This window comes from Podospora pseudoanserina, chromosome 1 (assembly GCF_035222485.1).
Source record: "Podospora pseudoanserina strain CBS 124.78 chromosome 1, whole genome shotgun sequence".
Classification (NCBI taxonomy): Eukaryota; Fungi; Ascomycota; class Sordariomycetes; order Sordariales; family Podosporaceae; genus Podospora; species Podospora pseudoanserina.
In genome coordinates, this window is record NC_085920.1 from 3818810 (window position 1) to 3845028 (window position 26219).

At 54.0% G+C, this 26219-nt stretch overlaps 9 protein-coding genes across 9 annotated transcripts; 4 read left to right on the forward strand and 5 right to left on the reverse strand.

Moving 5' to 3' along the window:
• Positions 1–1033: 1033 nt before the first annotated feature.
• POL30 (proliferating cell nuclear antigen) lies at positions 1034–1929 on the reverse strand (the record flags this gene model as incomplete). Its single annotated transcript, XM_062942359.1, has 3 exons — positions 1034–1051; positions 1108–1827; positions 1888–1929. The coding sequence occupies 3 exons, from the start codon at positions 1927–1929 to the stop codon at positions 1034–1036; spliced, it is 780 nt and encodes a 259-aa protein (XP_062805298.1).
• Positions 1930–2749: 820 nt separating this feature from the next.
• On the reverse strand, positions 2750–5615 carry QC764_110940 (uncharacterized protein; the record flags this gene model as incomplete). The annotated part of the gene is made up of 4 exons (XM_062942360.1): positions 4537–5615; positions 3969–4444; positions 3467–3855; positions 2750–3414 (listed from the first exon to the last, which is right to left on the reverse strand). The coding sequence occupies exons 1-4, from the start codon at positions 4774–4776 to the stop codon at positions 2750–2752; spliced, it is 1770 nt and encodes a 589-aa protein (XP_062805299.1). The 5' UTR covers positions 4777–5615.
• Positions 5509–6862, forward strand: QC764_110950 (uncharacterized protein). The gene is made up of 2 exons (XM_062942361.1): positions 5509–6197; positions 6257–6862. Exons 1-2 carry the CDS (start codon positions 5814–5816, stop codon positions 6569–6571), a joined length of 699 nt encoding a protein of 232 aa, XP_062805300.1. The 5' UTR covers positions 5509–5813; the 3' UTR covers positions 6572–6862.
• A 74-nt stretch (positions 6863–6936) lies between these two features.
• IQG1 (iqgap-related protein) lies at positions 6937–12610 on the reverse strand (the record flags this gene model as incomplete). The annotated part of the gene is made up of 2 exons (XM_062942362.1): positions 6937–7647; positions 7710–12610. The coding sequence occupies 2 exons, from the start codon at positions 12608–12610 to the stop codon at positions 7254–7256; spliced, it is 5295 nt and encodes a 1764-aa protein (XP_062805301.1). The 3' UTR covers positions 6937–7253.
• Positions 12611–13248: 638 nt separating this feature from the next.
• IMD1 (inosine-5'-monophosphate dehydrogenase) lies at positions 13249–15811 on the forward strand. Its single transcript, XM_062942363.1, has 2 exons — positions 13249–14178; positions 14364–15811. Exons 1-2 carry the CDS (start codon positions 13716–13718, stop codon positions 15500–15502), a joined length of 1602 nt encoding a protein of 533 aa, XP_062805302.1. The 5' UTR covers positions 13249–13715; the 3' UTR covers positions 15503–15811.
• A 99-nt stretch (positions 15812–15910) lies between these two features.
• On the reverse strand, positions 15911–18051 carry LYS1 (Saccharopine dehydrogenase). The gene is made up of 3 exons (XM_062942364.1): positions 17164–18051; positions 16629–17087; positions 15911–16531 (listed from the first exon to the last, which is right to left on the reverse strand). The coding sequence occupies exons 1-3, from the start codon at positions 17411–17413 to the stop codon at positions 16212–16214; spliced, it is 1029 nt and encodes a 342-aa protein (XP_062805303.1). The 5' UTR covers positions 17414–18051; the 3' UTR covers positions 15911–16211.
• QC764_110990 (uncharacterized protein) lies at positions 17180–20844 on the forward strand (the record flags this gene model as incomplete). Its single annotated transcript, XM_062942365.1, has 4 exons — positions 17180–17885; positions 17988–18642; positions 18715–19449; positions 19507–20844. Exons 2-4 carry the CDS (start codon positions 18406–18408, stop codon positions 20842–20844), a joined length of 2310 nt encoding a protein of 769 aa, XP_062805304.1. The 5' UTR covers positions 17180–17885; positions 17988–18405.
• A 563-nt stretch (positions 20845–21407) lies between these two features.
• Positions 21408–24425, forward strand: QC764_111010 (uncharacterized protein; the record flags this gene model as incomplete). The annotated part of the gene is made up of 6 exons (XM_062942366.1): positions 21408–21428; positions 21495–21627; positions 21687–22637; positions 22692–23012; positions 23070–23937; positions 24057–24425. 6 exons carry the CDS (start codon positions 21408–21410, stop codon positions 24322–24324), a joined length of 2562 nt encoding a protein of 853 aa, XP_062805305.1. The 3' UTR covers positions 24325–24425.
• A 253-nt stretch (positions 24426–24678) lies between these two features.
• On the reverse strand, positions 24679–26148 carry atg6 (Vacuolar protein sorting-associated protein atg6; the record flags this gene model as incomplete). The annotated part of the gene is made up of 1 exon (XM_062942367.1): positions 24679–26148. The coding sequence occupies one exon, from the start codon at positions 26146–26148 to the stop codon at positions 24679–24681; it is 1470 nt and encodes a 489-aa protein (XP_062805306.1).
• Between the last annotated feature and the right edge of the window lie 71 nt (positions 26149–26219).

Genomic DNA, 26219 nt, shown 5'->3' on the forward strand with positions numbered 1-26219 from the left:
AAGACTCACCCAGAAACGACCTTTCATAACCATTAGCCTAGCCACTCTCTCTAATATATACCACAAAAAGAAAAAAAATAGAAAAGAAAAAAAGATCAACACCATACATGGCTCGCAATAGCCAACACCCTCGTTTCTGGCACCGGTGGCTCTGCGCTCATCTTGAAAGGAGGTTGTTGGCGATATAATGCGCCTTTCGGATCTATACGTATGCGACAAGCCCTGGTAATGTTTGCGCGGGCACCTCGACGACAAGCACCGGAGCGGGTGACGGGGCAAAGAATCCGGGGCGGCAGCTGTATTCAAAAATCGAGCGGGTATACCGGCCGAAAATGCAAATAGTAGTTAGTGTGCAGGAATATCAAAAAAAAAAAAAAAGTAAAGATTTGACGTCCGTCATGTCATATAAAAAGTAATGTTCTAGAAAGAGCCGGTGACTCGACTTCTAAAACCATCCTGAAAATCCATAAGCGATATCGCCCTCCTTCCCCCAAAACCCCAGCCACGAACGCCCGATCAAAAACGTCAGCCCTTCACCGAAACCCAAGATCCTGGCATCCTACCAAGCTACTAATAAACCGGGCACATGGCGAAAAAAGGGGTTCTAGAAACAGACTGCGCTGACCCAAGCAGGGTATCTAGCTAGACTCATGCACATAGTATTTACCCCGCCATCCATGAGGCTGCCCCGCACCCATTCTCCAAAGTGCTGAGACCGCCACAACGATGCCCAAAAGATGGGACGAGAGGGATTCTAGACATCAAATACAGGTCTGACCAAAAAAAAAAAAAAACCGGTTATGCCAACAATGCAATATGGCACCAAGACAGACTTCATTAACCCCCCATGCACCTGCCCCAAAATCGATACCAAATGGTGGTTGACAACTATTAACATGTTGATACACACTCCCACAAAAAGTACATCTACCACACCAATCTTGCAGGTATCCATGCACAAGGTCAACTCCATCTGATTGTATACGTGACGGTCGTTATCGTTTTAGATTGCGCTTCCTCTCCATCGCGGCCGTTACTCCTCGTCGCCGATCTGTATAACCGTTAGCTTGAACTCTTCCAAGACAGAAATGGGTGGTGAAACATTACCTTTGGCGCAAGGTAGAAGCGGAGATAGCTGCCACCCTCCAGACCATACTCCACCATCAAGGGCACCTCAGCCGACAAGCAAAGCTTGACCTGGTTCGACAACGGCTGCGCCTTGCAAAAGTTGGTGAGATATTTCAGAGAAAAGGTCAGAGCAACCGACTCGCTCAACTCAATCTCGACCGCCTCGTTGGGCTTGTCAACAGGCGTGTGTTGTCTCAGAGTAATAGACCCGTTGCCGATATCACCAGTCGAAGAAAACTTGACACCGTCCTTGGTCGCCTCGATAGTAACAGACTCCGACATGGCCATGAGATCAGTCGTGATGCGCTTGAACTCGGCTGATGGCATGCTGATGGTGGCGGCATACTCGGTGTCGGGGATGCCCAAGTGCTCCTGGTCAATGTCCATGAGCTTGAGGTCGTACTCGGAGATTCTGTCCTGGGCGGTCGCCTCGAAAACCAAGTTCAGCACATCGGGGGCGTCCTCGGCCTTGAGGGTCAACGTGTCGTCACGGCCGGCCGCACGCAGCACCTTGGTAAGGGAGGTGAGGTTGACGCCGAGGGCAATGTTGCGGTCGCAGCGGAAGGGAGAGAAGGCTTCGGCCTTGAGCATCATGGAAACGAGGGCGACGTGGCTGTTGTCCATGGCCTGGAGGGCAATGCCGCTGTCATTGCAGTCGAAGTTGCAATCCTGGACGAGGTCCTTGATGGCATCGACGGCCTGTTGAGACAAGTTGTCAGTCACCAAGCAGCTCGAAGAATCAATGGCGCCAAAACTCACACTCTTGAAGAGATTCGCCGTGTCCAACCGAGCTTCAAGCATTGCTATTGGGGGATATCGTCAGCTTCTGGTGTCGGTCGAGGGGCTAGGCCGCAAGGTGCCGTGACGACAGCGATCTGTCTGCAGGGAATTCTTACTGAATGTGGATGGGTGAAGTTAGTGGCAAAGGTAGTGATATAGGTCGAGGGTATCGAGAGCGACCAGAGCTGTGCTGCTGGAAGAAGTCGCGGCGGTTGTCGTGGAAAGATCTTGGGTCGAAATGTTGTTGAATTCTGAGTGGGAGAAGGCAAAAGAAAGTGGAACGCGACAACGCGCTTTTGGTGGTTGCCCGAAAAGACGCGACCAGGGGTTTGATTGATTCCTTGTTTTGGCCTAGCGCCTTTGGTTGCCTATGCCAGCTGTCAAATGTTGAATCATGGCCCCCCCCCTATCTCATAGAGCCTCACACCGACAGTTTGTTTTGGTTTTGGTTTTCCAAGCGCTCAATGGCATATATTGAACTGCTCAATACCATGTCCCAATTATCTAATTACAAAAAACATGTGCTGAGTAAACACATAGAGTCCACCAACATTCCCTCCAGCAATTTTCCCTGCTGCCATCCCATAACGCCTCCCTCGATAGTCCTGTTTCCCAAAAACATTTTGAATAGTGCGAACCATTCCAGCAGAAAATATAAAGATCAAAAAGAAGGGAGAAAAAAAATAAGCGGGAAGCGTTTCTATACAAGCCTCCATCTAGTAAAAAAACACTAGGCGATAATGCGTATGACTGACTGACCCCAAGCCTGAGCTGATCGATGCGAGGTGAAAAGAGGAAAAAGGTGGATAGATCGTTTGTGTTGTTTTTATCGTCATAAGAATCATAATGATACGCGCGCTGGGGCGGGCATGGTGGATCGTTTGGGCCGGAGGTTGATGACCATTTCAAGCTCCTTGAGCATGCCTCGACTGGCATCGGCGTCTTGCCTGATGGACTCTCGTCTCTCCCGTTCCTCCTTCATCCTGGCGATGCGCTCTTCTCTGGTGAGCATGCTTCGAGGCCGTGTTGGTGGGAGAGAAACAGCCTCGAACACTTCGGCTTCGTCGTCACCCTTAGCGCTCCCAAAGCTCGAACTGCTCGGTGATTCGCCGGTAAGAGCCTTGAACGCTTCCAAGGCCCCACCTTCCTCGACAGTGGTGAGGCCGCTCAGAGATGTTGCCGGTGATAGCATGGTGCTGATGGAAGAGAGTCGCTTCTCGTTCCGGTCGATACCCGATGCCAGCGCTGCTTTGCCCTCCTCCCAAGCTTGTTGCAGGAGCTTGAGGTCCTGACCAATGGATTCATACTGAGCCATGAGATTTAGACCCAGCTCAGACACGTCTTCGGCCTCGTTGAGTGTTCTCTCAGACTCCTCTCGTAACAACGCGAGCTTGGCTTGAAGTCCACGGATGCCCGTGGACAAAGAGTTGAGTTTTTGAAACTGAGATCGTCGCCTCTCTCGGTTTGGAGATAATGGGAATTTGGACTCTTGAACCGTGGGGAAAGCTATTCCGTGTCAGCGAATTGCAACCAGATTCAAGCCGCGCGAAAGGCTTACTCTCTTCCTCGTCGAGGATTTGCCGGACCTTGGATAAACCCTCGTCCGTCGCCTCGGTCAGGGCACGAAGGCTCTCGACAGCCGTTGACCACCGCAAAAAGTCCGTGTTGTCTCCGGTAGCCTCCAAAGCGAGCAACGAGCACAGGAAAATCTTCCTGATGGTATGAAACCTGGCAGCTGCAATTTTCAGTGTCTTGACAGACTCTGGATCGTCAAACTCGCGATCCGAGAAACCCTGCATAGCATCCGAGATATCAAAATCGCTGATATCATAGACATCGTGGAACTTTTCGATATCCAACTGCTCTGAAAATCCCTTGATCACTGATGACACTTTGATGTACGTCTTGATCATCTCAGCCAAACGGGCCTTTAGCGTCTTCCGTAGTCTGCTACATCGGCGAGTCTGGCTTCTGTCCTCTAACCGGCTGATAGGGGGCAACGGAGCGCTTCTGAACTTGAGTTAGTTTCGGGACGTGGCAATGGGGCCGGTTCATCTTACAGCCTGTAGCCCCTTGAGACGAGCTCCACCTCTTGGATAAGGGACAGCGCCGCGCTGGAGACACCATCAAAGTCTTGCGACTTGGCCACGAATGCAGACACCTCGGCCAGTGCCTGATTCCTAAGATATCGTATCCACTGCTGGCGGATGTAGAAGTGCGCCACCAGACCGAACCCAACAAGCACCACCGTCGTGAATGCAATCTTCCCCTTTGTCAACTGGGCATATCCTCCCATGTACACCCATCGAATCACACACGCTACCACCAGGGCGCCCGTAGCCGTTATTAATATTCCCGTTGACGTTGGAACCACCACGTTCTGCGGAACATCCGACGCATCCCTATTTCGGTTGAAGAAGTTGTAGTTCCCCGTAATCGAGTGCCCAGCTAATAGTTGTGAGGCGACGATGGTGTATCTGAACTGCTCGATAAACTTGAGGTTGTCGGCCCGATCTATTCTCGATGCTACAGCCTTCTGCCAAACGAACAAATCGTTAGCGACGTCACCATGCAGTGCGCTGCGGCAACAGTAAAAGAAAAGGAAAAAAAGAGGCAAAAGCGGCTTACCGAGTATGAAAGATGTAGCGACCCCAGCCTGCTCGTCCTGTTCCGCGGGACATCTAGCCGCAGCGGATCCGGAATCTTACTCCGGAAGCGCTTCTTGATGGTCGGACGTCCTACCGGAGCAAAGGACGGGCTCGATGGCGGCGACACATCGTGCTCTGAGACCTCGGGCGTGCTCCAGTCCAGCTGTTTGTCGCCTTGGTCTGTGATGAATAGGGGTATCAGTATTGCCCAGGATGCCATCTTGTTTGTTGTGGCCGGAAGAGTAAAAAGATGGACTGACCGTGCAGATATTCGTCGAGGGGAGAGTGGTCCTGAATAACGGTCTCCATCAAAGCAAAGTGTCGCGATGCCAGTTCCCCATCTGCCCGCCACTGCGCACCCCTAGAGACCCGACCGTTTTGTTTCGCAATCCCTCCCGATATTTGGTGTCGCACAAAGGGGCTCGCAGACGTCACACGATGCGGCCACACGTGAGTGGTTCCGGGTGGTTGTCGTGGGACAAGAAAGGGAGGCCGTCGGGTGGTGGTGGTTGGTGGTGTGGTGTGTACTGTAAAGGAGTGGCGGCGACAAGTCGTTTAGCGCTAGGGGTGGCCGGTTGTGGTTGTGGTGGTGGTGGGCTTTACGAATAGCCGCTGTGCATGTTTCTATCGTGGTCGCGGCCAGTGACTGGAAGATGTGTGTATATCGGGGACGGGTGTCAAGACGGAGACCGGGCGACCTCTTGGGGTGAGTGGGTGATGCTTGAGAGTCAGGGAACAGGTGGACAGGAAGCTAGAGCTGCAATCGAAGGAGTCGATGGCCGAAAATAACAACAAACGCACTGGGAAGGTCGCTAAAGGCTCTCATTAAAAGTTGGGGGTTAGCTGCGAAGCTTCTGGTGGATTGAGCATCCCTGTCACGTAGCCTTCATTTAAGAAGCACAATGCGGAAATAATGTCCAGGGTCTGGCTTCCTTTACATCATCTCGGTGCACTCGGCCCGTCATAGGAGCATGTCTTGAATTCTGCAGTCGGTCTATCCTGTCCTCGGTAGCAGCCTATGGCAGCTTCAGATGCAGCTGCAAGATATTCAACTCGAAGCATCATCTTGAAATACCTGCTCACACCCAAGTAGGTTCAGTGAGATAATGCCACAGGGCAGTGCAGCAGGGGAACGGCATCTTTTATTCCCAGCGGACAATTGCCCAATCTCGGCCCTCCAAAAACGGTCATTACCGTACCTACCGTATCGATACAGGACCCGTGCTCCGGGGCCCCACACAAGCTGGCCCCTGGCCCATGTTCATTTCCAACTGGCGGACCCAAACAGCCTGTTTGAGCGGGTGGGTCCTCCCAAGAGGCGCTGCATTGAGCCTCAGCGATCGTGATAATCATCACTTCCAGCATCACCCATATCAAAAACAACCACCAGTCAAACCTCCGCCGATTGTCATTCGCCCCGCGCAGACTAGCATTCCCCATCTCACGGAAGTTTCCATTCCCTCTACTCCGTACCAACCACTTGGCTCTGTCCTGCGCCCCAGATCTGTCACCGCACCCAACCGCGGCCGCAACACCAAACCCTCCCCCCAAACCCATAAACCAACCACGATGCCCTCCCAGCAAGAACTCGACTTTCAAATCTCCCCACTAGTTCAAGAATCACTAGTCCACAACACCAGAGTACGTCCCCCCGAACCCAACCAAAAACCACGACCCACTAACTGACCTACCCCCCATAGACCCTCCACAACCTCCAATCCCTCACAGCCTCCCTCTTCGGCGTCGGCGCCGGCATTTTAGGTCTAGAGTCCTACTCCGGCTTCCTCTTCTACCTCGTCTTCTCCCTCATCACAACCCTCCTCTTCTACGCTCTGAGAATAGCTCCCACGGCGACATCCTCCCCCTCTTCTTCTTCTTCCTCCACCACCTCAAAAGGAGGCGTCCTGTCCCGGTATTTCAGGAGTCCGCTCGATTTCTGGACAGCGGGGCTCACGAACGGGCTGGCGGGGTTTATTCTGACTTGGACGCTGTTTTATGGGTTGGTGAGGGCATGAGGGTGGGAAGGGCCTTTGGGACTGACGGGATGATGTGTAGATATTGACGGGCGGGGGTATGGAAAAGAAAATACATCAGAGACTTTTGGGTTTTTTCGACAATGATGGTGGGATTGACAAGGAGGGTGATATCACACTTCTTTTCATTTACCTACCCATCGGTCAGCCAAACACAAATAACAATCATCAACTAGATAAATGCCCGAATTCATACACACCTATCTATCTAACCTATACTATTCGTTTCGGTATTTAAATATCTAGGCGACAGACACACCAGCATGTCTACCTACCTTGTCTTTTCGTGCCATTAAACAACAACAACAACAACAACAACAACAACAACACCCCAAAACAACATCAAAAGCCTTCCTTTAAACACGCCAAAAACCTAAATAGAACAAAAAAAAAATCCCAGAAGCAAGCAAAAGCAGATACCAAAAAAAAAACACCATAATTCCAGACACCATCAACCATCGAAAAGAACAAGCTCAAGAAAAAAAAAGAAAAAAACTAAAAACAAAAAGAGGTATCATATTCACAAAGAGTTACAAAACTCAAAGTCCTCCCCCCTCAAGATAATTCCTCCCAATCCTTTACCCCCTCCCTCCATCCCAATATCCTAACCCTTTCAATCCCTTCATCATCTTCATCACTCATTCCCCATTTTCTCCCACCCCCTTTACTGCGTCCTATAAAACTTCTTATAAACCAAATGCAACAGCAAGTTCACATTCAGCTTCAAGCAACCCCCTTCAAACAGCTGCATAAACTGATGCGCCTCAAACTGCGCCTGCAGCAAGTCCTCAATCGGCACCAGCGCGCTCGCGCCAGGAATCTGGATGTGTCCCCTGCTCCCCTCCAGGCTAAAAACGCCAACCTCGTCGCACGAGATGGTCAGGTTGATCTGCCCCCACTCCCTCTCCGGTATCCCCGCCCACGAGACCAACACCCCCTTGTCGTTGAGCGCGCGGGCGGAATACTTGTACGACCCAAACTTGGGCACCCGGCCGGACCGCTCCAGCTCCCGTTGGTGGTTGTACTGTTTTGTGAAGGGGAGGAGGAAGCGTTTTTTCCTGTTGCGAACAAAGTTAGCTTGTGTGTCAACATCGAGGTATAGAAAGGAGGAAAAACATACCCTTTCTTGTTCTGCAGCGTAGCCATGGCTTGCTCAATGTAGTCGTCGTATGACTTCCTCTGCTGCTCCAAATACCTCGCCTTCTCGTGCAAGTTACTCAACGTCATCCTCACCCCCTCCAGCTCCCTCTGCCTCTGCACCCTCCTCCTGCTTTTCGTCCTGATGTCCAGGGCAATCGCATTCAGAATATCCTGATAGTAATTATGCCTCGATATCCTCCCAATCTGCTCCAGCCTCATCACGTTCTCCAGCGCCATCCTCTTCAGCTCGTAATAGCTCATGCGCGTAACATCAACCATGTTCGCATCCGAGTACGCGCCCTTGGTGTTGCTCCCGTTGGAAAAGTCATCCCTCAGCAGCATCTGCCACTTGTGCTCGTCGTCCTGCGTGATGGGCTTCACCAAGATCTCCATGAGGTTTGTGCCAGTTTGAACGCGAATGATGTACAAGATGCACCTCTTGGTCTCCATAAACAGCGCCTTGACTTCCGCGTCAGGGTCTGCCACATCGTGCAGCTTGGGTGTCAGAAACATTTGAATGTCGGTCGACCCGGCAGCCGTCATCTCGCTCTCGTTGTGCTTGGCGCTTCCCAAATCTTGCATGATCTCCCGAAGCATATCATCCCTGTTCGGGCAGAGATGAATCAGCTCCGACGCGATCAAGTTGTGAATCGCAAAGATATCCGCCATCTTGATGTACAACGTCGGCTTGTTCTTCGCGTAAAGATCGTTGTACTCATCAATATCAAACGTCCTCTCCGCATCCGGCACCGCAATCAACGCCTCCGTCAACCCCGTCAACCGCTCAATGCTCTCCGCAACGAACGCATTCAACGGCTGGAGATAGACGTTATCCCCACCAAACTGCCTCCCCGAAGCCATCTGGCTGAGCACCTTGGCCACCTCGCCCAGATTCCTCTTCTGGAGCGGGCTAAGCTGCTTCTCAACCACACCGACATTCTCCGGCGCCGTCAGCGCAGGTTGCAGATAGAACTTCCACAGCCAGTTCATCACCACGTTCAACAACCTGACCGGGTCCTCCCTCTGAAACCTCTGCCTCAACGCCTCGAAGATCTGCTTGCAAACAAACCGCAGCCCATACGGCATCCTCGGCAGCAGATCCTCCAACGCGAACAAAAACTGATCGCAAATCTCCCTCAAGTCGCGCAGGTGATCAATAAAGACTTGTTTGGTCTCCGGATCCTTGATCGCAAGCTCTCGGGGAATGTCCAAAGGGCGACTGCTCGGCCGACCAGTCCTCAGCTCTTCGTTGTTGATGGCAGACCGGTAAATCTGCATAGGATCGCTCTCCAGATCCAGCTCCGGGTCCTCGATGATATTGTCGCGGATCAAAGGACCAAGCAGATCCCGCAGGTACTTCCTATCCCGCGGCGATCTGGTGTAGTTCTGCAGCAGCTTCGACCAGAAAAAGTTGCCCCTGAGGTAATCCTGCAAACTATTGCAAGCGTCCACCTCCTCCCCAATCGCCCTCCCAATAAGCTTCAGGAGATAATACTCCTCCCTCCTCTTCTGCGCATACCCAAACAGGCTCATCATCAGCAACTCAATCCTCTTGCACTCCTTCTCCGCCGTCCCCACCTCCCTCAGCCGCTTAAACAGCCTAGCCAGATACTGCGGCTGCGTCTGCAGCGCAAAAAACAGCTGCTGATACGACTCCAGCTTCTTCCTCGACCCCTTGTTCAGTGCCTTCAAATCAAACTGGTTGGCGCTCGACATGGAGCTATTCGCCAGCAGCGTCCCCGTATGGCCGCCATAGTTATGCTGATGCTTGACAACCTCATCCAGCGTGATCTTGTTCTTGACCAGCAGCGCAATCTTGATATCGAGCTGGTCAATGTACTGCTCCAGCATCTCATTCTGGCGAACCTGCTGCACCACCGTCTTGCGCAGCCTTTCAAACTCCACCTCCTCGTTGAAGTCAAAGTCGCTGTCGTTCAACAGGTGGACAAAGTTCTTGACCGCATTGACCGGTGGGTTCTTCCCGCCGGTAAGACTCTTGTAGGCGTCGCCCTGCAGCTTGGCGCGGACCAAGCTCTGGATCTTTACCACCTTTTGCATGTTCTCGTTGAAGAACTTTTTCTTTTCTTCAAACTTGGCCCTGACGATGAACGCCTTTGCCGCAGCCTGGACTTCGGCAACGACGGCTTCGTTCTCATCCAGTTCGTCAAGAACCTCAGCAACGCTGCCGCGGAGAAGCATAGCCCTGGCAAGACCCTGCAGCGAGGCAATCTCCATCTCGTTCGTCTCGAGCTGGTCGAGAATCTCGCCTTGCTTCTGTCTGCAGAGCATCCCGCGCACCTGAGCCTGAAGCAGAGTAATCGACTCCTCCTGTTCAGCGAGCGCGTCGAGGAGGTCCGCAACGCGATTGCGCTCCAGCATGCCTCTGATCTGGGACTGCAAAGAGATGATATTCTCCTCCTCCTCACCCAGGGCCTCAAGCTGTTTCGAGATCTCCCTCCGCACGGCACCAGCCCTAACATGCGCCTGAAGCAAGCCCAGGCTTGGCTCCTGTTCCTTAAGCTCAGCCTCAATCCCCTTCACAGTGCTCCTAGCGACCTTGCCCCGGGTGGCAGCCTGCAGTGTCGTGAAAACCGGCTCAAAACTCTCCAGCGCCTCGAGCTGATCGGCAACACGGCTCCTTTCCAGCGCCGCCCTCGCAGCAGCTTGGATCCCAGTAATAGCCGGCATCGCCTCCTCCAGCGCAATCAGATCCCTCTCCACCTCCCTCCTAAGCAACATGCCCCTAACAGCAGCCTGCAACTTCTCCACCGGCGCCTCGCTCTGCCTCACCTCCCTCTGCTGCACCTCCATCTTCCTCCTCGCCAAAAACCCCCTCACCGTCGCCTGGATATCCCTAACCGGCCCCTCCTCCACATCCAACTGCCCAAGCTGCTCCTGTATCCTCCTCCTCTCCAAAAACCCCCTAAACGTCGCCTGAATATCCCTCACCACACCACCCGCCATATCCAACTCGTCCAATTTCTCCCTCACCTCCCTCCTCGCCCTCACCGCCCTAAAAGCACTCTGCAGCTTCACCACCGCCGGCTCCGCCCTCTTGACCTCCCGTTCCCTCATCTCCCTCCCATTCCTAACCAACCACCCCCTAGCAGCAGCCTGCAGTTGCCTAACCACCCGCTCCCGCTCCAACTTCCACTCCACCACCTCTCTCATCATCCCCCCCCTAACCCTACTCTGCAAATCAACCAACCACTCCTCCTCCTCCCACAACCTCTCCATCATCTCCCCCAACCTCATCCTCGCCACCGCCCCCCTAACCTGCGCCTGCAACTCCCTCACACTCTCCTCCGCCTCCCCCAACTCCCTCTCCACCCTTTCCTCCTCCGTCTCCTCCTCCACCACCTCCTCCACCACCCCAAAATCAGCCCCCATATTCCCAAAACTAGGCATCGCCCCCCCCAGCTTATCCAACCCCCTCTGCATTTTCTCCAGCTCGCTATCCTCAAACTCCAACTGCCCAACCAAATTCCCAATCCTGAACCCCACCACCCCCTTCCGAAACAACAACCAGCTCAGCGCATGGATGCAGTGAATCACCTTGGGAATGTTCTTCTTCTCGTACAGGTCAATCAACTCAAACCTAAACAAGTCCGGCAGCTCAATCTCATCCAGATACCGAAAAAAAATCGCAATATTGTCGCTGTGCCGGTACTGCAGCTTCGGGTTCCGAAAAATCTTGAACCTCCTCTCCGGGTTCAACGCCTCCACCACTTCCGCCAGAGTAACTCCATCCCGCAGGGCTTCCTCCAATTCCACAATCGGCGGGATCGCCCGCTGGATGATATCCTCGATCCACTCTTTTGCTTCGCCAATGTGGCAGAGGTATTCGTACGCCTGCAGAAACTGCCTCTGCTTGTCCATCCAGTTTCTGTTTTCCCAGCCAGACTTGGCCGCGGGCCGGTTTGATTTCAAACGGCGACGACCTCTCAACCCGACAACCTCTTGCGTGGCAGAAGTGATGGTATTGAAATCGTCCGATTTGGCCAGCTTGGACAATGTTCGTAGTTCACTGGTCGAGGATCGCCCCAAACTTTCCAGATCCGGCCTAAGAATCGGTGCTACTGTGTGGGCGCTCAGCAGAGGGGGGGGCATGATGCCGACGTCGCTAGGTCGACGGGGTGCCATGACGGTGTCGGATCGAGTCAGAAGCATCGAAGTAGGACGGACGACCGAGGGCCGGTGGTTGCCATGACCTGGGGGTGTTGGTGGGTTTGCCGCGCCCGGCGAGGTTGCTGGTACGAGGGAGCCGCGGCGGGGTGGTGTTGGAGGTTGTGGTGAGGTTGGCGGGGTTCGTTCGCGAGGTGACGATAGCGACAGGCTGGCCATATCTAACCTGCCGACGTCGACGCTGCGGCCTCGGGAGTGGTGGCTGGGGACGGCATCAACATTCTGACCCCGATCATAACGACTGTTACCGATGTCTACACTATAGCCTCGGTCACGGTGGCTGGGAGCGCGGGGTGGTGGTGTTAATGTCGTCGAAGAAGAAGTACCTGGTGGCACCTGGGGGAGTGGTCGGAGCGATTGACGAGCAGCCGAATAGATATTATCCGGTGTTGGTGTGGTGGGCGTAGAGGAATAACTATGAGAAGAACGAAGACTTGGAACCAAGTGGCTGGCCTCGCTTTGCCCTCTCTTGTGGCCGTATCCCGGGTTCGTGGTCGAGTAAACACTGGACGCGGCGGACATGGCGCTGGGGGCTCGACTTAGAGTCAGATCGAAAGAAGCAGAAGACACATGGGAATAGCCCGACGAGGCAGATGAGGATGCTGTCGAGGGCTGGCGGTAAATATCGGAAGAGCGATAGTCGGCTGTGTGCGACTGGCGCAACGGGTGCGGCCTGTGCGACGACGACGACGGCATTGTGTGTGTGCTACTACCGTTGCTGTTGTTGTTTTGGCTCAAATTTCGGGTTGCACGGGATGGCAGTCGTCGACAACATTAGATCGCTGAATAGAACAGCTTCTTCTCCCTTGCTCAGAGTGCCAAGCAATGACGATGGGGGATCCTCTTTGGAGGGGTTGGGGTGAGGGGAGGGTTGGTTATGTGCCGGGTTGGTCGGTGTCTGATGGATGTCGATAATGTCTAGCGCCGAGCGAGCGCAAACACGTTCTGCTCTGCTCTGTCTAGTCCTTAAACAAACAGTACACGAAGTAAAAGGCAGAAAGAATCCTTGCCAATGCCAACGCCGGCGCACAGCGCAAAAAAAGTTCGAATGATGAATTGGTGGTTTAAAGAAGGGTCATTCCATACCAGTTGAGACTCGAGAGCCGCATGGAGAGCATGGAGGGGATGGATGATATTATCGAAGGTGTGGGAGGGCCAATGACCAGGGGTGTCGGCCAGGTTTAGTGGTTGCGGCCTGAGAGGGGAACTGCCTTGTTTACATTTACCGGAGGGCGCCAGGGCAACGGGCTGACGGGACTTCATGTGTGTGGCTCGGTCCTATAAAATCCCGTTCCGCCCTGCGTCTACGGGTCCCCTGTGCCGTGTAGATTAAGGGCATCTTGGGAACTGTTGTAGCACCAATTGTTTGGAAGCGAGACACGTGGTTGACCCGAAAAGTAAACAAGAAGGACTTAGAGATATCATGGAGCAATTGCTCTGTTATTTCAAGAGCTCTCATCTGAAGACGCATGACCGAGAATATGTGAGCTGCCCCGGAGCATCAAGTTGAAGGAGTTCCAAGTCTAGCCAGGCCCGTGCGCCTAGAGCAGCGCCGATGCTCCACCCCTGACACATTCACCGCCCGGCAATTGCCCCGCATCCCACCCACTCTAAAAATTTCTGGTGGCATAAAAAGATTTTCAGAGGCGACTCTGAGATTTTCTTTTCCTCTTCTCTTGGGGGGGAACAGTTGGCTGATTCTCAAAGGACCTGTCCTTTCTGTCTCCCCCCTCGCTCGCATCAACAATCTCTTGCTTCACAACCACCAGTCTATCCCACAGATCTCAGTCAACGCGCAGAAATGTCGTCCGACCAAGTTCTTGACTGGCGCAAGGCCGAGGAGGTGCTCAACGAGTACAAGAGTCGCGATGGCCTCAGTGTCCATGAGCTCATGGACGCCAAGGCCCATGGCGGTCTCACCTACAACGACTTCCTTGTTCTCCCCGGCTACATTGGCTTCCCTGCCTCTGCCGTCACTCTCGACTCCAAGATCACCAAGAAGATCACCCTGAAGACCCCTCTCGTGTCCTCGCCCATGGACACCGTCACCGAGCACGAGATGGCCATCCACATGGCCCTTCAGGGTGGTCTCGGTGTCATCCACCACAACTGCTCTCCCCAGGCCCAGGCCGACTTTGTCCGCAAGGTCAAGCGCTATGAGAACGGTTTTATCCTCGACCCCGTTGTCATCAGCCGTGAGACCACCGTCGGCGAGGCCAAGGCCCTCAAGGAGAAGTGGGGATTCGGTGGTTTCCCCGTCACAGGTTAGTTTTTTGCTCTCCCCAAATCTCCCTGCCATATGATTACAAACCTTACTTTCGTTCCACCAAATCGACCTATGTGTCATGAGGACTCAATATCACTGAAAATTATGATCGTGGCACCATTCTATCACTTTCTAAGCTCTGCAGCTCGTCAAGGATTGCACGCTAACAAACTGTGATTACAGAGTCCGGCAAGCTCGGTTCCAAGCTTTTGGGTATCGTTACCAACCGTGACATCCAGTTCGAAGAGGACTTTGAGAAGCCCATCTCCGAGGTCATGGTGACCGATCTCATCACGGCCCACGACGGTGTTGACCTCCTCGAGGCCAACAAGATCCTTGCTGCTTCCAAGAAGGGCAAGCTCCCAATCGTTGATTCCGATGGAAACCTCGTTTCAATGATTTCCCGCTCCGATTTGACTAAGAACCTTCACTTCCCCCTCGCTTCCAAGGCTGCCGACTCCAAGCAGCTCATCTGCGCCGCCGCCATCGGTACCCGTCCCGAGGACAAGGCCCGTCTTGCCGGCCTTGTTGAGGCTGGCCTCGACATTGTCATCCTGGACTCGTCTCAGGGTAACTCGATGTACCAGATCGAGATGATCAAGTGGATCAAGAACGAGTACCCTGACCTCGAGGTCATTGGTGGCAACGTTGTCACCCGTGAGCAGGCTGCTGCTCTCATCGCCGCCGGTGTCGACGGTCTCCGTATTGGTATGGGCTCCGGCTCTGCCTGCATCACCCAGGAGGTCATGGCCGTCGGTCGTCCCCAGGCTACCTCCGTCTACAATGTTGCTGCTTTCGCCGCCAGATTCGGTGTTCCCTGCATTGCCGACGGTGGTGTCCAGAATGTTGGCCATATTGTCAAGGGCATTGCCCTTGGTGCCTCCACCGTCATGATGGGCGGTCTCCTTGCTGGTACCACTGAGTCTCCCGGTACTTCCTTCGTCTCCCGCGAGGGTAAGCTCGTCAAAGCCTACCGCGGCATGGGTTCCATCGACGCCATGCAGGACAAGAAGGCTGGTGGTGGTGGCAAGGACAGCCAGAAGAGCAATGCTGGCACTGCCCGCTACTTCTCCGAGGGCGACTCCGTCCTTGTTGCTCAGGGTGTCTCTGGTGCCGTTGCCCACCGTGGCTCCGTCAGCAAGTTCGTCCCTTACCTCGCTGCCGGTCTCAAGCACTCCCTCCAGGACATGGGCATGACCAGCGTCGAGGAGCTCCACAAGCAGGTCGAGGCCGGCATTGTCCGCTTCGAGATTCGCACCCCCAGCGCTCAGCTCGAGGGCGGTGTGAACATGGAGTCCTATGAAAAGAAGCTCTATGCTTAAATGACAAAATCTTTTATGGAGAAATGATGATACCAGGCGGACAAGAAATTGGGAATGGGACAGGAGGGCAGTGTTGGTTGGGATTCAAAACGGCGTTTACGTGGGAAAGGGAAAAAAAATGGGTGCATTGATCACGGACACGATTCCTCTCGTAATATTGAGGATCGGTCGAGTGGAGAGCGGGAGTGTGGTTGCTCCTTTTTTTTCTATCCATTATTTTAGCGTTCTTTGCTCTCCGGATAGTATATAGAGTCTAGCACCGATTTGATTTCAAATAGATTGATATTGAGTGTCCACTTTTGACTTTCGTCTCATTGTGAATTCTCGATCTCAGATGAATATGTTGAGATTTAGGTGGCAGCTTTTTTCTTTTCCATTGTGATGTCTATATCGTCATTTGACTGCTTCCCGGGCCCGACGTTCATCTGATCCTTCCGCCAAATCATAACTTTTTTTGTGCATCTCCTTGTGGTGTGCATCATCCCAATTTGGCTCATCATCTATTCTGTTCCGCTTTTTTGCCTCTATCTCATCTATGATTCTTTTTCTCTGTCTACTTCTCCAACGCACTCGCAGGCAACGTGGCAACCTTTTCATCAAACAGCTTCTTGGCCCTAGCCCACACAGGCGAGTTTTGCCAGTCGTTGAGGGTGAGCAGCGAGGGCAAGAGGTCATCTATTTTTGTTTTGTCAGCATCACCCATGTGGTGTTAAGGAGGGTGGGGGGGTAACTTGCGGCTGAAAGCCTCAGACGCCTCCCTTGGCAAAAGAGAAGGGAGGTGGTCAATAGAAATCACCGAAAGCGCAGGTCCAGAAGAGAGGCTCTCGACGGGAACGGTGGGCTTGTCGAATGTAGTCGCGACGGTGTAGATTGGCACTGGGGTAAAGGGGGAGGTGGTGTCGGCTGAGACGTCGCAGACGACGGAGAGTTTTCTGTCGGGGACCTGGAGGGAGTCGAGGTTGACAAAGTTTGGGATTTTGGAGGTGAGGTAGATGCAGTTTACGAAGATGTCGGAGTCGGTGATTTCCTCTAAGGGGGTGTTAGTATGATATTTCGGAGGGAATAGGGAGAAATGGTGCCGGTTTCTTGAGATATATCAGGGGGTAAAGCTTCAGGGGTAACGTACTGAAAGGACCACCCTTGGCGGTTTCGGCCATATCCCACTTGAGGATGTTCTCCTCTGGGACACCAGCCTTGCGGAGGGCGTCAACAGCGCCGGAACCGCACCTACCCAAGGCGCCGATAACGATGACGCGGGGGGGACGGCCGGCGGCGGCGGTGCCGGTGGCGAGGGCCTTCTTGACGTTGGTGATCAGGGCGTCTTCGTTGGGGTAGGAGGCTACGCCGGGGAAGGGGGAGGAGGGGGGATGGGTGAGTTGGTGGGCCCAGACTTCGAGGGCGAGCGCGGCGCCGGCGAATCCGGCGTGGAAGCCAAAGGCTGCTACGCGGCGGCCGCGTTCGTCGACGAGAAATTCGAGGTCGAGGAGGGTGCCGCCTCCTCGGGGGAACCTGGCGAGGACGTTTTCCCAGCCGGCTTGGTGCTTGTAGCAGTGGGCGAATTGGACGTGGACGTGCTTGAGGGGGACTAGGGGAGGGGGAGGGGGGAGGTGTTAGATATCTGGGATGTTATGAGATTGGATTTGTGTTATGAAAGCACTTACACTCCTTCTCCTCGAGCTCCTTGAGACCAACAATGATGTGCTCCTTGGGAACCTCCTCCCAGCTGCCCTCGGGAACGAGGGTGGCGCCGACGGCCTCGAACTCGCTGTCGTCAAAGATTCTCTCTGGGGAACGCTCGACGTTGACGACGTAGCCGGCCTTGATGAGGGCGGCGGTGGTTGTGGGGGTGAGGGCAGATCTGTGCTCGAGGGGCTTGGTCTCACTGCGGAGGTGAAGCACCGTGGGAGCCATCGTGAATGTGGGATGAGTGTAAGTGTAAGTGGAGGGGTATCTCAAAGTCAAGGTCTTGAAGAGGAAAGGCGTGAAGCAACAGAAGTTCCAAAAAAAAAAAGTATGCAGTAAGACAGAGCACAGCCCAACACAGGGTCTGTAGTATCTCTCAATTTATGTATCAATTTCGGGGGCGTCTCTGCTTGAGTCACCGACTGGAGATGTGGAATGGGGTCCCCTCTTCTGGTGTACGCCGACTGCGGTGAGTGAAAAAACGAAAAACCCTGCTCTTGGGGAGACACCTGCAGGTACGACACCAGCAACCCCGCGGTCGCTAATTGGCTGGCTTGGGGCCTGAAGTGGCCTGAAGTATCAGTGTTTCGCCATTGCACGGGATCTCCCATGCTGTCCTGTTTGCCGGGAGACTCCACTAGTGACGACGGATTACGGAATCCACATGGGCAAGACTGGTTGCTTGATTTGATCATTTGAGGTTGGTTCTGTCTGTCTTTTCATATTCGCTACAAATGTTTTTGGAGGAATCCCTCGAATGATGATTTGTCCCTCCTTTGGACTGATAACTGATAACAAGCAGATAAGGACGCGCCTAACCCCCATCGGGTATCAACCCAGGACTCGGCCCGCAGCGGGAATACTTGATCCTTCTTTGTCCCCGAAAACGCCAGTCACGTGCAGGCGGTAGCATTCACAGCCCTCTTTCTTTGGCAATAGGCAGCGCAATATGGCCCCATTGCAGCCGAGCGTGCACGGCAGACGGCAGATTGGGGTTAAAGGGCTGGAAGGCGAATAAAAGACTTCCCGGAGTAAGGTCCGACTATGATTAGCTAGCTCAACAGCTGCCGCCCGTGGGAAAGGGTGTGGAGTGGCACAGCGACCCGAGATGGGAGCATTGGGAACAATGACCCCAGCCCACCACGCCCACGCCGACCCATTGATCCTCGATACCACCACCGCCCCAGGCTGACACCAAAAAACCTGTTCTGGCCGCCATCATGTCGAGCTCCAGATCGACTTCGCCATTTGACAAGCTGTCGTACGGCACCAGCACCAGCTCGCTACGCCGACTGCTCCCTGCATCGAACGATGAACCAGCGAGTGAGGCTTCGGTGAATCTCGAAACCAGCCCGACCCCGGGGTCCTCGGCCGCGGGGACTGGGCAGGCTGCTCCGCGGAGAAGGAGGCAAGCTACCACGGCTGCGTGTCGGGCCTGTCGAAAGAGAAAGTCAAAGGTGTGAAGGCTCAATACACATCTTTCATATAACATTGTTGAACCATGGCTGATATGTCTTGTTGTCTTGCAGTGTGATGGTGCACGCCCAACATGTTCAGTATGTCGTGACCGGAAAACAAAGTGCGAGTTTGATACGATTGCCGCGACCGAGACCCATACCCAAGCCCTGAAGCGCAAGTACACCGAGCTTCTGCAACAAAAGAGCACATTCGAACAGATCTATGAGGTCCTTCGGTCCAGACCGGAAAAGGAAGCCGAAGAAATCTTCCAACGGATACGGAGGGGCGCAGAGGCCAGCTCCATACTAAGACATGTCAACTATGGCGACGTGCTTGTGCAGATGGCCCTCGTGCCGGAAACGCGGTTTCGATACGAGTTTCCCTACCTGCCGGATATGCCCATCTACCTTCAAAGACACGACAACCCATACCTCGACTCAGAGGTCTTTGACTGTGCTTTGCGGGGGGCTGTCGAGCAACCGCAACCACAGCAGCAACGGGCCTTGCCTAGCGTGAATGACATGTTGGGTTCTCCCCGTGACGCCTTGGACCAGCGGGATCCATACCTGAAGCCGTATTCCTCTGCCATTGTGGTGGACCCCTGGCTGGACTCGCTCACGCCGTCAAACTGGACGTTGGTGAGCAGTGATGACAATTTCATGCGTCAGGTTATTCACGATTATTTTCTGTACGACTATGATTGGTTTACTTTTTTCCACAAGGACTACTTTCTGCAGGATATGGCGAGTGACCGACCACGGCACTGCTCAAGGTTATTGGTCAATGCCGTCCTGTGCATAGGATGTGTAAGTGTTTTGTGACCACACGTCTTAGTCATTCTGTCCCACTAACAACCGCTCCAGTATTGTCATCGAAAGCTGCCAGGTCGCTCCGAGTCATGGAACCCCCAAAACATCGGGAACCAGTTCCTCGCCGAGGCCAAGAGGCTCTTTGAGGTTGAAGCCGAGGTGCCAAGACCGTCTATGCTTGATCCAGAATGGCAGCAAAAGTATCACGACTGGGAGTGCCGCAGGTTAACCACCGTTCAGGCGGCGCTCCTGCTCAATGTTATCTACAACCTGAATGGCTCTGACAGGCTAGGATGGCGGTATACGATCCGGGCTGTGGAAATGGCACACGAAATACGGCTCTTCCAAGCAGTTCCGTCTCATGTCAGCAGCGACATTCGGTGCGCCAGGGAGTTCACAGCGTGGTGTCTGTTCACTTGGCAAAGTCTCAGCTCCTATCACTACCTCAAGCCACCCTTAATGGCCCGGCCGCCGGAAACACCTTTGCCAGATCCGTCCAAGAACCCCCAGTGGTGGGGAGAGCTGTGGATACGATATCCCCAAACGCCAGCTCGTCTACCCACTCACCACGGCCACCTCGCCAAGGCCAGAGCAGACTTTTGGACCATCATGAACGATTTTTCGCTGTTGAGCTTCTCGCAACCTCACGTCAAGATGCCGCTTGATCAGGTTGTGGGGTTCTACAATCGACTCCGCGGATGGCTACAGAATCTACCTGAGCCATTGACACCCAAACGGCTTGTGCTACCGCATCACCTAAAGGTTCACATGCATTACAACTGCGTCCTGATCGACCTGCTGAAACCACTGCTCGGTCTGAACTGGAGCGACACCACCCAGCCAAACAAGACACTTGACGACGCGCACCACGAAGCGGCTATTCACCTCGAGACGTTGCTCCGGCTGTACTACCTCCGGCACGGCTTCGAGGCCTTTGACGGTTTTTTGCTGCACTTTCTCGGCAGTTTGAACTTTATCAAGATCAACACGAGGGAGGCGCAGGATAATTCCTTGTTTCTCGAGTCACACCGCTCGACGATGCTGCTGCTTATGAAGGGGATTAGGGACCAGAGCCAGTGTCATACGGTGGCGAAGATGGTGCTACGGCTGCAGGCGCATCTGATGAGGTCGGATGATGTGGCTTTGCTGAAGAGGTTTGTGGATATTGAGACGGCTAGGTTGGCGTGTGGGCCGGAGAGTCCGAGGTTGGTGGAGGAGGAGGTGATTTTGAGTGACTGGCCGGCGTATGAGATTGGGTTGGAGGCGAAGGCGGAGCAGAAGAGTAGGGGGGTGGATTTTGCGAGTATGGTCAGTTCGGTGACGGCGGAGGGGGGGGGTGGTGGGTATGGGGAGAGTACGAGTGGGAGTAGGTCTTCTGCTTCTTCGGGGTAGGGGGGGATGGGATGGGATGGGAGGGTAAAATAATAAACGACAAGTCGACGGACGGAGGGATTCCGCTGTATATGTTTTTTCGCTGGTGAAGGACGGATTTTGTTCCGCGGTGGAAGGGCACGAAGGGGTAATATATGTGTGTCTGAGAACATGAATGAGATTGTACACTTTCTAGAGATTTTGCTTGGATGATGAGATGGTGCTTTAGGAGTGATTGCCTTGTGTGGGATGGGGTTGTTTATGCAGGACTTTTGGCTGCCAACGAGTGCGGAATGGTTCCGCAAGAGAAAGAGAGAGAGAGACGACATGTGCACAGACCATTACCTGATTAGGAAGTTTCCTTGCTGTGTAACAGGGGAAATGTTTGCTCATGCTCAAGTTCACGATGTGTGGATTGGGTGATGATGGGAGTTGATGGGGTAGTTGGATGTGCCTAGGATAGGATTCTTCTGTCTACATAAGAACAGGTTCACTCAGTCATGTCGCTACAGTTTACTCGTTCTCACTATCCTTTCTCAACCTTGTACTGAACACAGTCAATTTCCAAGCCCACAGCACCAACCATGGATGAGATCGAAGACGTCGTGAGTAAATCTTTCCCCTGATTGAAAATTCCTCACAGATTGGAATCTGACATCTCTCTCACCCAGTCCTACGCCTGCTCCGTAGCGAGCTTCGAGAACGTTGGACATCCTACACCAGCAACCAACCCCGCCGATGAAAAGGACAATGCTGTTGTTTACACCACCATCGCAGTCAACGAACACGGCAAAATAACCTCCAGTTCGTCCCCCTTCCGCTTCCCTCCCCTTTCTTACTCAACCAACTAATGTACTTCCCAGCCCACAACGGCAAACCCCCTCCCCCTTCCCCCCCTCCTACCAACCACCTTGATCCCACCGCCCCCGTCGTGGAAATCCTCACCACAATCACCACCCCCTCCCCCCACAACAACCGCCAGCAAGCAATGATGATGAACCTCCACCGCCCGCAATCCTACCCCTACCGAACCCCCGACATGGAAGACGAAGACAACGACCTCCCCCCCCCGGACCTCATCCCCTCCATGATGGGCGACCTGCCTAACAATGCTTTTGGTTTTGGTAAGAAGAAAGAAATGGTAATCCACTCCCCTTACCTCCGGTCTGCGCTTTCGGCTGTGGTGCAATACTACCCCGGTTTTGAGGTCATCCAACGGGGGACCGTGCTGAGGATAGCGGAGCCTTACCAGGTGCTTGCGCATCACTGGGGGGAGTTGGAGGAATATAAAACATCTCAGCCGGACTGCCATGACGGGAGGTATGCAGCCACTACGGCGGCACATATTGATGTCCTCCTCACCTTCCTCGCCGATCTCTACGGCCCCGGCTTAGATGACGAGAAAAAACGCTGGGAAAAAGGCCGGGCGACATACAGCCGCTTCTGGTGCCTCCTCAAGCCGGGGAGTGTGGTGTACCGCGAGAAGGATGGGGAGTGGACGGGGTGCGTGGTTTCTGGGATTAACTTTCTACGAGCGGCTGGTTCGGTGGAAGGGGTGGGGAGTGATGGGATGTTGGTTTACATGTGGGGGATTGCCTACAAGAAGGGGCTGATGAGACGGGAGATGATACAGAGGATTATTTGGCCTTGGGGTGGGGAGAGGGATATCACTTCCTTACCTGTGGTGCCTGAGAGATGGGTGAAGGGTGGGGTGAGGGACAGAGGGTCGAGATGGGGAGACGGTATTGGGGTTGGCTGGGGGTTAGTTATAGGGAGTACGAAGGGTACTTGGGGGGGGGAGGACGAAGGAGATGGTGAGTTTTCTTAATGGTTTGGGGAAAGAATTGGGGCTGACTTGAACGTGATAGATCAAGGGAAGGTTATTGTCGATCCGGAGGGGTACGAGCGGTTTTCTGAGCAGTCGCCTCATCACCGCATTGCGACGCCCAAGTTTGCCCCTCGCTGGGATCAGCAGCACACCCCGGCGAGACAGGACAGGTTACCGCAGATGTTGTCACGGTGCAGCTGTGCTGTTTGCAACAGTAGCCGGGGGAAGCAAGAGCCTAGTCCCTGGGCAGGGTTTGACGACCTCGACCCGAGATCCTCACCCCTGCCCCGAAACGAGGAGATATATTTCATGGTCATTGGGCCCTTGATCCCAGCTTTTATCCTCAAAGAACGCCGCTGGGGTAAGTTCCCCCTTTACCCCTTCTTCCCTCCCAGCTAACCTCCCACCCTCCCCCAAGCGCACATCCGAACCTCCTCCCTGCACCACATAACCCCCTCCCCCACCCCCTTCAACCACCTCGTCCTCGACCCAGCGACAAAACAAACCCTCAAAGCCGTGATAACCCCCTTCTCCTCCCCCCCTTCTTCCCCTTCCCAAATCTACCCCTGGCCAAGTGACATAATCCCCGACAAAGGCCTCGGCAGGATCTTCCTCCTCCACGGCCCCCCAGGCGTGGGGAAAACCCTCACAGCAGAAGTCTCCTCCCTCCTCACCCGCCGCCCATTACTCCCCCTCACCCCCGCCGACCTCCCCCCTTCCCCTTCGGAAATCGAAACCTCGTTGTCATACTACCTCACCCTGTCGGAACGCTTCGGCGCCCTAGTCCTCATCGACGAGGCAGACGTCTACCTTGAGCGTCGCCAATCCAAAGATCTCCGTCGTAACAGTCTTGTGTCGGTATTCCTGCGGGCGCTGGAGTATTACAAGGGGGTGATGATGCTCACGACGAACAGAGTGGAGATGTTTGATGATGCTTTTACCAGTCGGATTCACGTCGCGTTGCACTATAAAGAACTGGATGAGGAGCAGAGGGGGCGGGTCTGGGAGGTGGGGTTTGATAGACTGGAACGGGAGAGTAATGGGCGGGTGGTGGTTCACACAGCGGCGAGGGAGTGGGTTAAGGGGAAAGAGATGAGGGAGTTGGGGTGGAACGGACGGGAGATCAGGAACGGGCTTCAGACTGCTGTTGCGCTGGCGGAGTTTGAGGCAAACGAAAAGGGGGTGGTGGGACGGGTGGTGGTGAAAGAGGGGCATTTGAAAACGGTGGGGGGGTTGAGTAGGGGGTTTAGGGAGTATATGAGGGAGAGGAAGGGAGGGTTGGAAAAGTAGGTTAGTCTTTTTTTAATTTTCTTTTTATTTTTTTAATTTTTTTATTTATATATATATATTTTACTTGGTGGTGATGGTGTTCTGGTAGGAGAAGAATGCTGATTTCTTTTTGCAGCAGAGAAGACAAAGACGAAGGCGAAGATGAAGAGGACGAGGAAGAGGAAGAGGAAGAGGAAGAGGAAGAGAAAGAGGGCGATCCCATCCAAAAACTACCAATCGACCACCCCCTCCGACAGCCCGAGTACCAGTTCCAACTCTACCTTTTAGAACAGCAATCTGTCAGGACACAGTGGCGGATAAAGTTGGATAAGTCAAAAAACTCTCCCGCGATGCTCAACGGGAGGGTGTATGACGACTGGGAAGAGGAGTATCACCATCGTTAGCCCTCAGACCTGAGAGACAGGCTTCACTACCATCTTTGCCCTCTTCCAAATGTCTCACAGATCATAAGTACTATCCAAGTAGCTCCAAAGCATCACCTTGCTCTACTCGCGCCGATTCATCTCTATAAAATAGCGCTTTCCCTTGCTGTTGATTTCATTAGTCCGTTTCTCTCGCTCCTGGTTCAAAACCATGCCCGCAAATGACTAGTATATATATTTCCCTTGCCGACTCCCAACTCCTTGCTAAATATCCCCTCCACAAAAGAAAAAGCCGACCCCAGTCCCAATCCCAATCCCAAAATAATCGAGTACCCCTACGCCTACCCAGCCTCCCCTCACACACAAAAAAAACCCTCATCCACCCCCCGCCCCCCTCCCGTTACTCATCGAATTCACATTACTCGCATGCGCCAACAAAAACTTGCAGCACGTCAACGTCAACTTGCAAGCCTTTGTCCACCCATCATCCTGCGCAATCCCCAGCTTGATGCTCACATCCATAATCTTGTCCCCCTCGATCCTGTACGGCAGCGCGAGCGGCGTCCCCTCCCTCGCCGTCTGCTTCTGCACAAAGTCGCCCAGCTGCCTCACCAGCTCCAGAAACGCCACCATCGCCTGGTCAAACTTCCTATGCATGATTGTGATGCCAAATGGCATGTCCCCGCTAGAGAACAGCTCCAAAACATGACGCTTCGGCGCGGGTGGAGGGGCGCTCCTGGCTGAGCCGTACCGGCTCGAGGAGGGGGATTGGTATTCCAACTTGATGATTCGGGAGCAAGACCCCATGGGCTGGGGCTCATAGCCGTCAAAGTGGTAGTTGAGCTTCTCGGCGACTGTCACGATGAGCAAGAGGGCGTGGCCCCAGGCGGCATTGATCTCGGGCCAGTCGACCGGGCGGGCGTGCAAGCGGCCTAGGCGGAGGCCGTTGATGGTGGCAAAGGTTCCGTCGTGGCTGATGCAGAATGTGTCGTTGTATACGTTGCTGCGTTGGAGCTTCTCGAGCTGGCGGGAATCGTGGTCAAAGGTGCTGTTAATGCTGTCGCGTTCGTCTTGAAAATGGGCTAGTCGAGAGGCGAAGGCGTTGCGTTCCCTCCAAAAGACGTCTTCTTGAGCGTCAACCTTCTCGGCCTCTTCTTCGAGTGCAAGGAGCTCGAGATCTAGTTTGGCCCTTTCCTCCTCTAGCTGCTCGATTTCTCTGCGGCGCTCGGCCACGGCTTGGCTGGCCCTCCGGAGGGCTTCGTCCTGGGCTCGAATCTCGTCGTCTGTGGGTGCGCTGGCCTGTATCTCTTTGAGGCAAGCGACGTACGCGTCCCGCTCACGGTTTGTCGCCTCGAGTCTTTTCTGTAATTCCTCCAATAAAAGCTCGGTGCACTCGACGCACACTGGGTGGTCTATATCGGATCGCGCTGACAGGATCTCGAACAGTTTGGCGATGCGCTCCATCTCATAAGACTTGTCGTCGTCTGGTGGCCCATCATTTCCTCCATTCGCCGGTTGCGCCGAGGAAGCATCTTGTTGCTTTGGTTGTTGGCTTCTGTGTGGTGTGATCTGAGACTCAGTCAGGAAGATGAATGACATGGAACTGTCGCTGGCTCGTGGGGGTCCTCCATGTCTCTTGAACATGGGTTGACCGGCCTGTCGAACAGCCTTCTCATAGGTGGACTTGCGCGCCCTGTCCTGGGAGTGTAGAGTTCGCGATGCGGCTGGGGGTTTCTTGGGTGGTTGCTGTGAGTGTGTCGCCACGAGGAGATCATAGGCAGCCGGATTGAGGTCATCCAGAGAGCCGTCGAGCTTCAGAGGGCCGCGGCATTTCTGGCAAAACATCTTGTGCCGGAGATCTAAAGAGTCTCGAGGTGTAGCTGATAGAGATTAAAGGTAGATAAATAGATGATCTG

What these genes read in the sequence shown, in the direction of transcription:
- LYS1 (XM_062942364.1), bottom strand. Translation starts at nt 17,413, where the DNA reads ATGGCTCCCACGGTGCTTCACCTCCGCAGTGAGACCAAGCCCCTCGAG. An exon ending in GGAGCTCGAGGAGAAGGAGT is followed by an intron (nt 17,088 to 17,163) that starts GTAAGTGCTTTC and finishes CCCCTCCCCTAG; the next exon opens with TCCCCCTCAAGCACGTCCAC. An exon ending in CGCCAAGGGTGGTCCTTTCA is followed by an intron (nt 16,532 to 16,628) that starts GTACGTTACCCC and finishes ACACCCCCTTAG; the next exon opens with AGGAAATCACCGACTCCGAC.
- IMD1 (XM_062942363.1), top strand. Translation starts at nt 13,716, where the DNA reads ATGTCGTCCGACCAAGTTCTTGACTGGCGCAAGGCCGAGGAGGTGCTC. An exon ending in CGGTGGTTTCCCCGTCACAG is followed by an intron (nt 14,179 to 14,363) that starts GTTAGTTTTTTG and finishes CTGTGATTACAG; the next exon opens with AGTCCGGCAAGCTCGGTTCC.
- QC764_110950 (XM_062942361.1), top strand. Translation starts at nt 5,814, where the DNA reads ATGTTCATTTCCAACTGGCGGACCCAAACAGCCTGTTTGAGCGGGTGG. An exon ending in CACTAGTCCACAACACCAGA is followed by an intron (nt 6,198 to 6,256) that starts GTACGTCCCCCC and finishes TACCCCCCATAG; the next exon opens with ACCCTCCACAACCTCCAATC.